Source organism: Rhinolophus hipposideros, assembly GCF_964194185.1.
Source record: "Rhinolophus hipposideros genome assembly, chromosome: 19".
Taxonomy (NCBI): domain Eukaryota; kingdom Metazoa; phylum Chordata; class Mammalia; order Chiroptera; family Rhinolophidae; genus Rhinolophus; species Rhinolophus hipposideros.
Window position 1 is genome coordinate 15,069,402 of NC_138065.1, and position 12,048 is coordinate 15,081,449.

General features: G+C 38.1%; 1 protein-coding gene across 2 annotated transcripts in view; it reads left to right on the forward strand.

Moving 5' to 3' along the window:
- Window positions 1-12,048, forward strand: part of VAV3 (vav guanine nucleotide exchange factor 3) — a 339,163-nt gene that overhangs the window by 142,943 nt on the left and 184,172 nt on the right. For both annotated transcript variants that reach the window (XM_081025193.1, XM_081025192.1), the window contains exons 3-4: window positions 5,745-5,803; window positions 8,025-8,090. In XM_081025193.1, the coding sequence (XP_080881319.1) occupies window positions 5,745-5,803; window positions 8,025-8,090 (125 nt within the window). The remainder of the gene's footprint in view (window positions 1-5,744; window positions 5,804-8,024; window positions 8,091-12,048) is intronic.

Below are 12,048 nucleotides of genomic sequence, written 5' to 3' on the forward strand. Positions count from 1 at the left end.
CTTAGAGCTCTTTTACATCTATACGAGCTGTAAGTGAATCTGTTCCTCATTTTGCGTTATCTTCATGAGTCGACTAGGCATGCAACGTTAGGTTTTTTGCTAATATTTACTTTAGCAAGGTCAAATGCAATTATTTTGGGGCTCTTAGAGATACTTTGTACGACCGGGGTTTATTTTTTCATTTGAGTATTGGGATTAAACATAATTACACAGAAACAGAAAATGAATAAATAAAAAAGGTTCACTGTCCTCAGTCTTCATATTTTTTTTTTAACAAAGTGCTGTAATTATACAAGCTTAGCAACTATTTGCAGCTAGGAGCAAACACTGGCTGTCATGTACTCAAACAGAGGTACACCCTATGTTATTGTATGGATGCACAGCCGTTGGAAAGCCTTCTTTGGTTTCCTGTGATAACTTTAGGTAGACATCACATTTTATTTTCTGAAGTGCTTTGCAAAAACCAAAGCTTATGATGATGATGATGGTGATGATGGTGACAGTGATGGCATTAGGAAAGAGCAGAAGTATGAGACATTCTTCTATCGGCATTTAATATCTAGTTATCTTGCTTCATTTTGTCTTTATAATAAATTTGTGTGCTAGGCTATGATTTTATCTTAATTTTATTGGTAGGGGAACTAAGGCACAGAGCACCTACGGAACTCCCATGGTCACCCTGCTAGTGAGGTGGAGCTGGGATTTGAACCCAGAAAATCTGAGTCTTCAGCTTCACTCCTAACCAGTCTAGTATATAATTTTGCTAAAGGGAGTTTATTGTTCTCAGTAGAGCTTTATTTTGAAGTCTCAGAAAAATTAGTGTAGGATAATTTTTGCATTTATGATTATTATCAGGGCCTGCACAAACTATAATTTTGATCCTTTTAACCTCTGTAGATACTCTTTGAACAATGCAAATTTGTTTCCTATGGTTCATAATCTTCTTGACATGGAAATAATGTTTTATTCATCAGCTCTGGCTCTCCTGCTTTGCTTTGCCCACAGAGGAGGCGAGAAGGATGTTTTTCAGCCATCCCCCAGTATTCAAAGCAGCAACCAGCTAGATGTTTTAGGAACGATCTGCAGTGTGTTGCTAGCAATGACACAAAGCTACGGTGTATCATAGTAGGGTAATTTACTGTGTGCTATTAGAATTGCAAAGAAAATTAAGATAAGGAGTTCTGTTGATTTCCTAGGAGAGTTAAGGTGAAATGTATTGTCCGTCTGAAACTCACCATCTGGTCCAGTTTAGAATTAGGCCTCATCCTCAGAACCTGGAGTCCGGGTGCGTGGGGTAGTACGGGGTCTCCTGACCTAGTCTGCGGACCTATCCTTCTGTCTGAATTACTCGGCCCAGAACCGCCAGGCCCACACTCCCACTGATCTTTTCTGGGGCCTGGGCTTTTCCTGCACAGCCTCACAGGACACCTGCTCGGAGCCCGTAGGGACCGGGATGCGGCATTCCTGGCTGAGCGCCAGCTGCTAGACGGTCCCATCGTTGGTGCTGTGGAGCTTCAGTGCTGGGGACTGTCTGGAACTGCTAAGCTTGTCTTGCACTTGGGGCTCAAGCCTGCAGCCATCTGGTTGCCCTCACAGAGCCCAGCTCCCCGGAAGGCTCACTTCCCCAGGAACTGAATCCAGCTCCCTGTTCAAGAGTCTCCAGAATAGCCATTCCACTGGGTCAGGTAAAGCGTCAGAATAGAGAACTCAAGGAGATAAATCCACAACGAATTAGCCCTTTTGCTGTGTGCTGATCCCCATGGTTCCCTCCTGTTACTCTCTGGCCACAGCTCCCTTCACCATGACCCTAGGAGTGGTTATAACACACTGCCTCTGCAGGGGTGACTTGTTTTAATGACATGTTATATCAACAGCAGGAATGTGCTAGAGAAGCTGAGGGTGAGAATTTGCCAGAAGGTCTTGTGAAGGAATAGCTAAAATGGGTAGCTTTATTGGTGTACAATGTTGCCGTTCTGTTTTTGAAAACATATTTCACGGTTTTTAAACTAATAGGGATAAATAAGATTATTCTTTGTGAAAATAAAACAAAGGACTCCAACTAAATAAAAATCATCATTAGGGTGAAAAAATTTGGTGGAGGGGGCTTGCCACTATGTTATCTTTAGATTTGAGAAGATAGGTGACACTTTCTCATAGTTAATATTTAATTTTTATAATGGGCCCCTTCTTCAATTATTCATTCATTCTCCACTTGTGCCAGGCTAAGCTCTTTACATATCTTTACACATATTATTCCTAATCCTCACAACAGTTTTGCAGGGTAAGTTATTAGTCATTCGTTTGTTTGAGCAACAACTATTTTTGTGTCAAGTGGTTGTTATGAGCCTGGCTGTGAGCTGGGTGATGGGAGTAGAACTGTGAAGAAGCAATTTGATTTCCCTGCTGTTAAGGTATTTTCCTGTTGGATGGGAAAGCTAGACAAAGAAACAGGTCATTATAATGCCTTCTTATGTTCTTACGCACTTCAGGGGTGTATAGATTCATGTACAATTTTTGAAGAGCAATGGCAATAACTTTTGAGGTAGTCGTGCCATCTAAGAGTCTTTCCTATAGAAATGCTGCTGCTGTCTTAGTTCAGACTTCATATTTCTCACCTGGGCAATTGAGAACACCCTCTGGCCAGTCTCCTGGTCCCTTGTCTGTACCCCCACATTCTCGTACCCCAGTCTGTCCTTCACTTTGCTGAATGATCTTCTAAAAATGCAGTTTTCACCCTGCTATCTTTCTTCTTAAACTTTCTCAATGATCCTTTATAGATTCTGGGATCTAATTCACCTTCCGAAAGCAGGCATACAGAAGACCCTCCCGCCTCTCCCAACGTCCTCCCACAGTAACTCTTATTTATGTTATCCAGAATTATTTGCGTTTTGTTACAAGTGCTGCTATTCTTATCAAAGAAGGGATGGATATAGGTAAAGAAAGGAAATCCATGATATGGGGTTAGTAGTTGGTTGTTGGCCTATTAACTTGCAAATATTCTGTCTAGTTACCTACCCCCCCTTCTGAAAGTTAATGTTATAATTTAATATAATTTAGGGGTAATGATTTAGAAATTAATACATTTCAGGAAGAAATAGTTTCTTGCTGTCTTTGCGGATACATATATATTTTTGTAAATATTCCTGAACGGATGTTTCTAATGGCAGGCCCATCTCCACACAGAAGACCTGAGGATATGGCATTAATTTGTATACTTGTCTATTCCAACTCTGGATACACTCCACCTTTACAGAATACACACTGTTCTAAAAACACAACAATAACTAAACAGTCTTTATTTGCTTTGGCTAAACATAGAGCTAATGGATGGACTCCATGTACAATAAGTAGACATCAAACTGAGTGATAGTCCTCAGAGAGATTCAGTCTAAGACATGCTTCCATTCTTCTCATCCACTGAATTTATATCTTTATTATTCTTCTATTACTGAATAGTAATAAATAATCCTTTTAAGTAAATAACGAGTTGGTTTCAGCTTGTTGATTTTCAGAAATGTTTGTATTAATAGTTTATACTCATTCAAAGCATGAGGAAAGTAATATAATACTATCTTCTGGCTCCCTCTGGTGGACAATATATGAAAAAATCAAACTGTGGTCTTTACAGGGTTGGGGTGGGGGCAGGTATAGTTCTGGTTATTGGTAGCAAAAGGAACAGAAAATGCATTCTTGTAGATGCGTGATAGTTATTATAGAAAATCTCTCCAACTAAGAAAATACATTTCTGTTAAATAATACCCATAGCGAAATACATAGCAGTGCTATTGCTATTTTTCTTGTTACTGAGCAGTGACTCTGCTGGGATCACGGTGTAAACTAGGATCAGAGGTATATTTCACGCCCTGCTTTAAAACAGTACCACATCAGTATAAGGCTCATGTTAAAATCCAACAATATAGTGAATTCATGAGTCTAAATATTACTCCACAGATTATTCTAGAACCTTTCAAAAGCTAGACTTTTCACTCAATAATGAATAATTTTGGAATTTTAGCAAGTGATAATTTTTATCTTGAATCAGTTTATTTCGATACATTTATTATTTGTTCATTTGTGATCTTCTGGATTTATAGATTCCTGATGATGCTTTATCTTTGTTATGGGAAATTAATCCACATAGATTTATCCAGGTCGGTTGTGTGTTGCTTTCCTATCCAATGTTCAACAAGGTTAAACCAGGAAGAAATTGCATAAAGGCTTTCAATTCAAGTTTATTTGTATGCAATAAGACATTTCTTTTATGTAATAATAAATGTTTACATTTATTGAGTTCAGCGTTTGATGGGCATCGCCTCCTTTAGTTTTTGCAGTAACTCCATGAGGCAGGTAATGAGTTGTTATTACCCACATTTTCTTGAGGGCTGATAAAGATGAGCTTAGCTGGAAACTGGGCTCATCCAGGGCTTCTTACTCTAGAGCTTTGAGTTTCTAACCACACAATGTACAAGCCCCTGAGGTAGGTAAGAGATAAGTGTATATGTGGCTAATTCCCTTATGAGACATCTGTGCAATACTGGGGACCTTACTTTTATTTCTGTCTTTGAACTGAGGAATTACAAGATTACATCAACTCAGAGAGAGAGAGAGAGAGAGAGAGAGAGAGAGAGAATTTTGCCTTCTTTTTCCCCCTCATTCTGAATAGGCCTTATAGTAGAACCTCTTTAAGTTTTTAAATTTGAGAGAAAAAAAATATATCTACAAGTGTTATTACAGAAATGGGCTTTATGGGAAAAATGCATTTTAGCTCCTTGATTTCCTCAGTGAGTCTTTGAAAGATGATCTTAGGTATAAAACTGGGAAGGGAGGGTGAAATTGCTGGGGCTGGTGCATTTAGGGTTAGGTACTGAAGATCTTCATAAGATATCTTTGAAACAGATACAGATAATCCATGGTAATTTAGGAAACTTATTTTTTTTTCCTGAAAACAGAATTAGAATAAGTAAATTTTCTTTCAATTTATTAGTACAATTATAAATTGTACCTGTCATTTAAGTATTTTGTGTGTATTGCCTTCTTAATCCTTATAATAATCTAATGATTATTAACAATTGAATGATTATAGGCAGTATTCAGATGAAAAAACTGAAGCCCACAGAAGTTAAGTAGTTTGCCCAAGGTTATATTGCTAATAAATGGTAAAGCCAGGGTTTGAACTCGTGTGGTCCAGTTTAAGAGCCCACATTCTAAATGACTTTGGTGTACAGCAGTGCTGTCCAATAGAACTTTCTGTGATGATGGAAATGTTTGATGTCTGTGGAGGCTAATACAGTACCCGCTAGCCCCCTGTGGCTATTGCGCACTTGAAATGAGGCCAGTTCAACTAAGGGACTTAATTTTTTGTTTTTGAAATTTTAATTATCTTAAATTTAAACAGCCTCATGTAGCTAGTGCCTACTGTTTCGGACAGCGCAGCTTTACTGGATTTTTCAGATTCTGTAATGGTAGAGATGCAAGACCTTCAGTCTAACTCCTTGTTTTCCTGGAAACTGCAAACCAGATGGGTTAGTAATCTTTGAGTCATAAAGTTGAAGAAAGGGACAAAATTATAACCCAGATGTCTATACTTTCCAGTCCCAGCTCTTCCCATTCTTTACCTCTTTGGCATCTGCAAATTTACATTTATGTTGCCATTGTTAATATTAGATTATAAAACTGCTATTTTGGGAAAAAAATCTTATCTTTGATGAAATACATGTCCAATTAACACTTCCCTCTTTTCTCAGGTTATAGAAACATTATCACGACTTTCTCGCACGCCTATAGCGTTGGCCACAGGAATCAGGTAAGCCTGTTTCTCTGTGGTTCCTGTTCAATGTAATGATTACTTATTGAATGGTCACTGTTTGCAAAGCACTTTGCATGCAAGGACTGTGTCTCATTCATGCAGACTGCCTGGTATAATAAGTGCCTAATACGTATTTGAAACGTACTGAGCAAGTAAAGATTTAATTCATAGAGTTGAATAAGACACATTGGCTAAACATTGTTCTCAATTTACTGGTGACTGTCACTGGATATGGTTCTTTCTTTTTGTTTGTTTTTTAACTTCCTCCAACATTTCTATACATGTGATTCCTGAAGACAAACACAAATGCTTAAGTAAAAAGACATTGTGGTAGATTTATTTCCTTTAGACCATAACAATAACTCACAACTTTTAGGAGTTTAAGAAATAACCCGACAAATAGAAAATGATATGTGTATAAGGATGTGTATTGAGGGTTTGGTACTAAATGAAAAACTTGGAAGTGAATTGGTTAAATTAAGTATGCTATCTCCAGGCAATGGAGTATTATGCAGTTAGTAAGCATGGAAATGCAGATGTATATATCATGTTGGACTTCGTTGAAAAAACTACATACTTGAGTTAGATCAGATAGAAAGTTGTATATTAGTAACATTAGAAAGCAACAAAAGTAGTTTCAGTAGCAACATAACCAGCCTGTATGGAAATGGAATAGATTTCGTTTTTTACCTCTTTTTCTGAGGGCTCCATACTTCAACTCCTGCCAGTATGAGGCTCTGCCCTGTGTCTCTTCCTGTGTTGCTTCCATTCTTCCGTGTTCAGCTCACATGCAGATTCTAAAGGAGAGGATCCAAGCACATCTTACAGGAGATCTGTAGTGCTGGGCAGCCCAGTCCCTGGGTACAAAGCATAGTGACCTCAAGGAGGACATCCTGCAGACCCTTTCTTGGAAATGGACCATGACTTTGGCTGCTTTCCACGGAAGTAGGCTGTAGGCTGGATAAATGTTCAACACCTTGTAACTTGATCTTCAGTACATGATTATTTTTTCATATCAGTATTTATCTTATGTTGTTATATCTGAGCAGCAGATTTTGAAATAGCATGATTTTGTATTTGAGTATTTATATGTTTTTGATTCCAGAAAGATATACATCAGAAGACTTTTTTCCTTTTTAATTATTCTTATCTATATTTTTAAAATTTTCTACAGTGGATTTGTATTGTTATAAGAGCATAATAAAGTATGTCTAAATTTCTTTTTAAAAAGATTTTGAACTTTGGCATTTTTCACACATTTCAATTTATTTGAAAAATGTAAGTTCCTCAAATGTGTTAAGTATTAATTAAATCCATAAACCAAGGTGAAAATATGCTTTTCAATATATTAAAGAAAATTACTTAGTACTCATTTGTTATTTTGATGGATTCTCTTATTTCTATGAAACATATGACATGCTGGCTGCATGTAAAGAAAAACTTTTGGCACTATAGTATGATTTTTGTGATTTTGTTAGACATAAATTTAGAGCATTATGCTGGTGTTATAAAAAATTTTCATAGTAGCATGAAGCGAACAGGGAAGCCAGTGGCTAGGAACAGGGGATAAATTAAAGTGATTTTCTTTGAATGGGGGCAGAGAAAACACTTTACTCTCCCTGAGGTGAGGTTGACTCATTTGTCCAATAAATGAAGATAATGAAATATTTAAAAGTCTTTAAAACATCTAAAAGTCTGAGTAGAAAAGTGTATCCGAGTCAATAATCATATATAAAGGGCATGGTATTTTTGTCTTTTAATAATTTTCATCGATACTTGTGGAACTGAACCATGCAAGGATGATTGTTACCCAATTATTTGTCAGATCAGGATCCGTAAATGTAAAGAGCTGGTGCTGAAGGGAAGGGCATGTGTGGCTGCTTGTCACTGAACAGGGGAGCGGCAGTGGGGGCCATGAGGTGAGCCTGCAGGTATGTGGCTGATGGGAGATCAGCTAAGCGCATCAGCATGTCCACACCTGCTCACACACTGCGGTGACCAGTAGAATTGCTGCAGATGATTTGGGGTAGCAGGTGTCACAGCCTCCCTGTGGGACCCCAGACATAGCCATACTTTGGAAGACGCCCCAGATGCAGTATTAGACTGATGGTATCTGATCTGACCACGTTGGCAGCAGACAAGCTTACATATTTAATGATAGGTAAATGCCTAGCCTAGATGTTGGTTATTCACCCCGCCCTTTTTTTCTCCCTCCTAGGCCCTTCCCAACAGAAGAAAGCGTTAACGATGAAGACATCTACAAAAGCCTTCCTGACTTAATAGAGTATGTTGACCATTGCCAGCAAAATTTTTGCATCCTTTGTGGATTTGAACTATGCATGTTAAAATAGTTCTCTGAAGGAGAAAAGTGGCTTGATGATTAAGACATGTAGGAATTAACCTCAAACTCATAATGGAGAGCTTCACAGGACAATGTACTTCAACTGGCTTTTGGTTCCTCTTGTGTGTCCCACATTGTGCAAGTTCTTACGAAGAGTAAAAACACATACTGCCATGAAGTGAAATTTGGAGTTTCCTCAAAGGCAGGACAGGGGTAGTTGATAAAACTGGCGTGAGACAATTAAGGAACAGTTAAAAAGAGAAACAGACTCTACTACTGGAGTTGTAGAACAGATGGTACATGCTTTGTAAGTTCAAGGAATGGCGAGATTGGTATGGGCTGGAGTTGTTCAGAGACGTTTCATTAGAGGGTGTTTATTCTGAACAGAGAATCCTTTTGGGCTCTATTATCAAGAGAGGCAAAAGGTCCTTGCAGCTGATTATCTTCTGACAGAGTGACTTGTGCAGATTACAAATAAATAGAACACATGACTCTCACTCCTCAAGGAACTGATGACAAAGATCGGGTATGTTTGCAAAGAATTGTAATAAGAAATAGATTATTTTCCAAGATAGTTCAAATCCTGTAGAAATTTCCCCCATTTACCCCTTGTATTAATGATATATCAATACACTGACTGAGCTTTCTTGCTTTTGAAACTTTGCACTTGCTCTTCCTTCCTCCCATATGGCTGACCCCTCACTATTCAACTTTTTGCTCAGATGTCCCTCTACGGAAGGTCTTCCCGACTACCCTACCTAAAAACGCCACCACCCTTTACCTTGCTGTGTGTTTTCATGGCACTTACCATTGCCTGAGACCATCAGTGCTTCATTTATTTCCCGTCTCCTCATTAGAAGATCAACTTCGTGAGGTTAGGGACTTTACTTTGTTCTTGGCTATCTTCCTAGAACTTCAGTGTCTGGTATATAGTAGGTTCGCCATCAATATTTATTTTCTGAATGAATAAGCCAAAGCTGCATTAAGCACCTACTGTTTGCCAGGCGTTGTGTTCAGGCCAGAGCTATCTAGTCCGTTCGTAAGAGCCTAGTGAGTGCCCATTTCTTGCCAACCATGTTATTGGCACGATCTCATGAATACCCCATGATGAGGCTGTTACTCTTAGCATCACCCTGTACAAAGGAGAAAACCAAATCTTGAAAAGGAATTTGCTGAAGGTCACATCACTAGTAAAGAGTAGTCTTTGGACTTGACCCCAGACAGTTCTTATTCCAGAATGGAGGCTCAGTGTCGCTGAGCATTTACTCCCAGAAGCACCCTGACCTGCCCTTCTAAGGACCTTCCATGGAAAAGCTGAAGAGGAGAGCCACAGGGGTGGGCCTTGAATGTTTGTATTTTAACTGTGTATTAAGAATAGCTTCTTACCTCTTCTTAAAATCTCCAAGGACTCACTAATCTTAAGCAAGATAGTTGCCAATTATCTCATTGGATTGGCTGCAATCTTCCTAAAGTGACTGTGAGATTACTGGTAATACACTCAAATTCTTCGAAGTACTAGGATGAATGTATTAATTAGTTCTAGTACTATTTTGAAATTCCTTCTTTTTTTTATAATTTATTAGTTAAAGGTGTACAAGACAAGGTAATACTTAGACGTTCATCATTTATATCCCTCACACTGTGAACCCCCTCCCCCCATCCACTATCCCTCCGACCTCACACTGAACCATCACATTATATATATAAAATTATAGTTGGCATTCATTATTGTTTAGCTTCTGGTGTACAATGCCATGATCAGGCATCTACATCATCCCTGAGGTGGTCTCCCAAATAGGACACGTGTCCATTGGATACCCAACAAAATCTTTACAACATTAATGATTACGTTCCCCAAATTAATTTTCAAAAACCCTGAGGCCATTTGTGGTTACCGACTGTTTCCTAATCCCTTCACCTTTCCCCTTATCCCCCCCCCCCGCCCATCTAACAACTCTCAGTTTTTTCCTTTTTGTCTCCCAAACTGTTTCTGATTGGTTCATTCACTTATTCTTTTCTTTAGATTCCGCATATAAGTGAGATCATATGCTACTTGTCTTTCTCTGTCTGACTTATTTCACTTAACATAATGTTCTCTAGGTCCATCCATGTTGTTGCAAATGATAAGATTTCTTTCTTCTTTATGGCTGCGTAATACTCCATTGTATAAATGTACCACAGCTTCTTAATCCAGTCATCTACCGATGGGCATTTCGGTTGTTTCCATGTCTTGGCTATTGTTTAAAGTGCTGCAATAAACATACGAGTGCGTACAGATTTTTGAATTTGAGTTTTGGATTTCTCCGGGTAGATATCTAGAAGTGGAGTTACTGGATCATAGAGTAGTTCCATTTTCAGATTCCTGAGATACCTCCATACTGTTTTCCATAGTGGCTGCACTAATCTGCAATCCCACCAACAGTACACTAGCGTTCCCTTTTCTCCACATCCACGCCAGCATTTGTTGTTTGTTGATTTATTGATGATAGCCATTTTGACTGGGGTGAGGTGGTATCTCATTGTGTTTTTTATTTGCATTTCTCGATGGTTAGTGAGGTTGAGCATTTCTTCATATGTCTTCTTGCCTTCTGTATGTCCTTTTTAGGAAAATGTCTCCTCAAGTCCTCTGCCCATTTTTTAATTGGGTTGTTTGTTTTTTTGGAGTTGAGTAAGAGTTTTATAGATTTGTGATATTAATCCCTTATCAGATATATCATTGGCAAATATCTTTTCCCATTCAGTAGGATCCCTGTTTGGTTTCCTTTGCTGTGAAAAAACATTTTAGTTTGATGTAATCCCACATGTTTATTTTTTCTCTTACTTCCCTTGCGCAAGGGGGTATATCAGTAAAAATCTTACTCCGGGTAATGTCCATGAAGTTTCTTCCTATATTTTCTTCTAAATATTTTATGGTTTCAGATCTTACATTTAAGTCTTTAAGCCATTTTGAATTTATTTTTGTATATGGTGTAAGGAGGTGGTCCAGCTTCATTTTCTTGCATGTGTCTGTCCAGGTTTCCCAGCACCACTTATTGAACAGACTGTCTTTACCCCATTGTACATTCTTGCTTCCATTGTCGTAGAGTAGATGGGCATATAGGCATGGATTTACTTCTGGACTCTCTATTCTGTTCCATTGATCTATGTGTCTATTTTTATGCCAGTACCATGCTGTTTTGATTACTGTAGCCTTGTAGTATAGTTTGAAATCAGGTATCGTTATACCTCCCACTTTGTTCTTATTTCTCAAGCCTTGATAAATTTAAGAAAATTGAAATCATACCAATTGTCTTCTCTGACCACAGTGCGATGAAGTTAGAAATGAACTATAGGAAAAAAAAAAACAAAAACAGGAAGACACACCAATTCATGGAGGCTGAATAACATGTTACTAAATAATGAATGGGTCAAGCAGGAGATCAAGGAAGAAATCAAAAGATATCTCGAGACAAATGAGAATGAGAACACGACAACCCAAAATCTATGGGATGCTGCGAAAGCAGTCCTAAGAGGGAAATTCATAGCACTGCAGGCCTACCTAAAAAAACAAGAAACATCACTAATTGACAGTTTATCTTCACACTTAAGGGATCTGGAAAAAGAACAGCAAAATAAGCCCAAAGGGAGCACAAGGAAGGAGATAATAAGGATCAGAGCAGAAATAAATGAAATAGAAACCAGAAAAACAATACAAAAGATCAATGAATCCAAGAGTTGGTTCTTAGAGAAGATAAACAAAATTGACAAATCTTTAGCCAGACTTATTAAAAAAAGGAGAGAGAGGACCCAAATTAATAAAATCAGAAATGAAAGAGGAGAAGTGACAACAGACACCACAGAAATACAAAAAATTTTAAGAAATTACTATGAGCAACTATATGCCAACAAATTTGACAATCTG